Here is a 2,285-nt window from a genome sequence, read left to right on the forward strand (position 1 = left end):
AACGAACTTGTACTTCATTTTTGCATGACAGGCGGGCGGGTGGTGTGACCCCGCCCTAATTTCCCTTCAAGAGAGAAATTCTTCTTGCTGCCCACTGATTAGGTGTGTAAGTGGGGCAGATGCCCCCTACACACACACAGGGTGTAGCGTGGGCAAGTGGCGGGGATGTGTAACGCAGGAGGCTGGAGATCATCTTGGCAAGCTGGGTAAAGAATGTGAAAGCGTGCATTGAATGTGGCACAAGAGGACAAGAGGACAATACAAAGCATGAGCCATGAAGGGCCGTTACAAAGAAAGGATATAGGGTTTACAAGAGAGCTAGGAGTCTAGTGTTGGAAGCAAGGAAGAGAGAGCGCAAAGATGATGATGATGAAGATGATGAGTCTTTCAGGTGTTCCTTCATCCCTGCTCCTCTCCAGATCTCCTCCTCTTGCCCTCCCCTCCATACTCTGCAACAAATCCAGCTCCCTTGCCTTTGCCCTCCCTCGCCCTCGCCCTCCCTCCCTCTTCTCCCCTCCCCCTTCCCTTTCCCCCTGCCCCCCCTCCAGAATCCTGCTTCCTCTTGCTTCTTCCTCCTCCGTCTCCACTGTTGCCTCTCCCATCTCCGTTGGTGACTCTTTGCCCGACTCTAGCTTGGCTTACCTCGACTCCGATGGCCAGGTCCAAATCGTCACTATCTCTGCCTTAACCAAAGGTAAGAAAGTGGTTTTCTTCGCTGTCCCCGGTGCTTTCACCCCCACTTGCTCCCAGAAGCATCTGCCAGGTTTTGTCGAGAAGGCGGATGAGCTGCGCGCTAAGGGAGTCGACACTATTGCTTGCATTTCTGTGAATGATGTTTTCGTCATGCGTGCATGGGGCGAAAGCATTGGGGTTGGCGATAAGGTGCTGCTACTCTCCGATGGGAATTTTGCTTTCACGAAGGCGCTGGGCGTGACTCTCGACCTTAGCGACAAGCCTGTGGGATTGGGGATCCGTTCACGGCGTTACTCATTGCTTGCAGAGGACGGCGTGGTGAAAGTGCTTCATTTGGAGGAAGGTGGCTCCTTCACAACCAGCGGAGCAGAAGACATCCTAAAGGCGTTGTGAATTCGAGATACTTCCAGAGTTCTTTTCATCTGATGCCCAGACGTTTCAAGCCCTCTGATGCGATAAAACCTGCTTTGAATAATACGGAGTCTTCAGCACTCAAGAATTTTGTTGAGATCAGTGACGTGAGATGCTGAATGAAGAGAAACTATACACTCTATATTTATGAATAGGATTTTAGGCCGGACTCATCAGTAATGAAATTTAGTATAAAATGGCTAAGGGTATTGCCTTATGGATTGCCGCACTTTAATGATCTAATTCACCCTTTATGTCACGTTCTTCCTTTTAATGGCCGTTCCAGTCTAATGGCCGTTCCACTCATCCAATGCGGTAGGCCTTAGTAATTGTTTGGCCTCCAAAGAGAAAAATCAAGTATTTAGTTATTTGTTATGTTCACTTTTTTTTGGCATCCAATGATTGGACGAGCATGTGAGTATCCCATGAAATTCTCCATCTCTCTCTCTCTCTCTCTCTCTCTCTCTCTCTCTCTCTCTCAGCTTGCAACTCACCATCTAGGACAGGCCACATGAATGAAATTCATCTTGTTTTTGTACTTGCGTGTTGGAAGATCAAGCACTAACCGCAGCCGTCTTATTTTTCCCTCAGCAAACGGTCTTTTTATCTTTTAAGTAATTTGCTGAGTTTATCGTTGAAGCATCTTTGTTGACGTGAAGTAGTTTCAGTTCTAAGGGCCATTGCACACGCGAACGTTGATGCAAAGGCAGGGGTGCTCCACTTTTATTCACACGCACAAATACAAAAGGTGCATTGATGCGCCTTTGGTGCTCTAATCAGCACCCTAGATTTCGAGGGTGCGGAAAATTGCAGCCGTGCGCAACTCCTTAGCGAGTGGCTGTTGTGAGTCGTCCGAGATCTCCTATAGGCACATGTCGGTCCTCTTGCTTCAATGCTTAAAATGTTAGAAAATACCCAAGAGAGGGTACACGCAGCGGAAATAATGCCCAGGAGCTCACACAGTGTGCGGTGTGGGGTGTGGAATCACAAACTTCTTTACTTATGTGCATTCAATAGGTGTGCAGACTCATCAATAGACAATAAACCAAACTAGATAGAGAAACCACCATATAATATATTTCCGTCCACAATTATGGACACAATACAAGAGAGACAGATCCAGAGTCCCACCAATGGTGTGGTCCTCTGATCTTACCACAAAAGTCTTTCTCCTATCTGTT

General features: G+C 47.7%; 1 protein-coding gene across 1 annotated transcript; it reads left to right on the forward strand.

Moving 5' to 3' along the window:
* The first annotated feature begins 284 nt into the window (after positions 1–284).
* Positions 285–1,490, forward strand: LOC147902392 (peroxiredoxin-2E-2, chloroplastic-like). The gene has a single exon (XM_087374097.1). The coding sequence runs from the start codon at positions 361–363 to the stop codon at positions 1,084–1,086; it is 726 nt and encodes a 241-aa protein (XP_087230223.1). The 5' UTR covers positions 285–360; the 3' UTR covers positions 1,087–1,490.
* Positions 1,491–2,285: the final 795 nt, after the last annotated feature.

The sequence above is a fragment of the Dipteris shenzhenensis genome, chromosome 4, assembly GCF_047967505.1.
Source record: "Dipteris shenzhenensis isolate YYH24624 ecotype China chromosome 4, Dip_SZ_1.0, whole genome shotgun sequence".
Taxonomy (NCBI): domain Eukaryota; kingdom Viridiplantae; phylum Streptophyta; class Polypodiopsida; order Gleicheniales; family Dipteridaceae; genus Dipteris; species Dipteris shenzhenensis.

Excerpts from the sequence above, each read along its gene's own strand:
- LOC147902392 (XM_087374097.1), top strand. The coding sequence starts at position 361 with ATGATGATGATGAAGATGATGAGTCTTTCAGGTGTTCCTTCATCCCTG.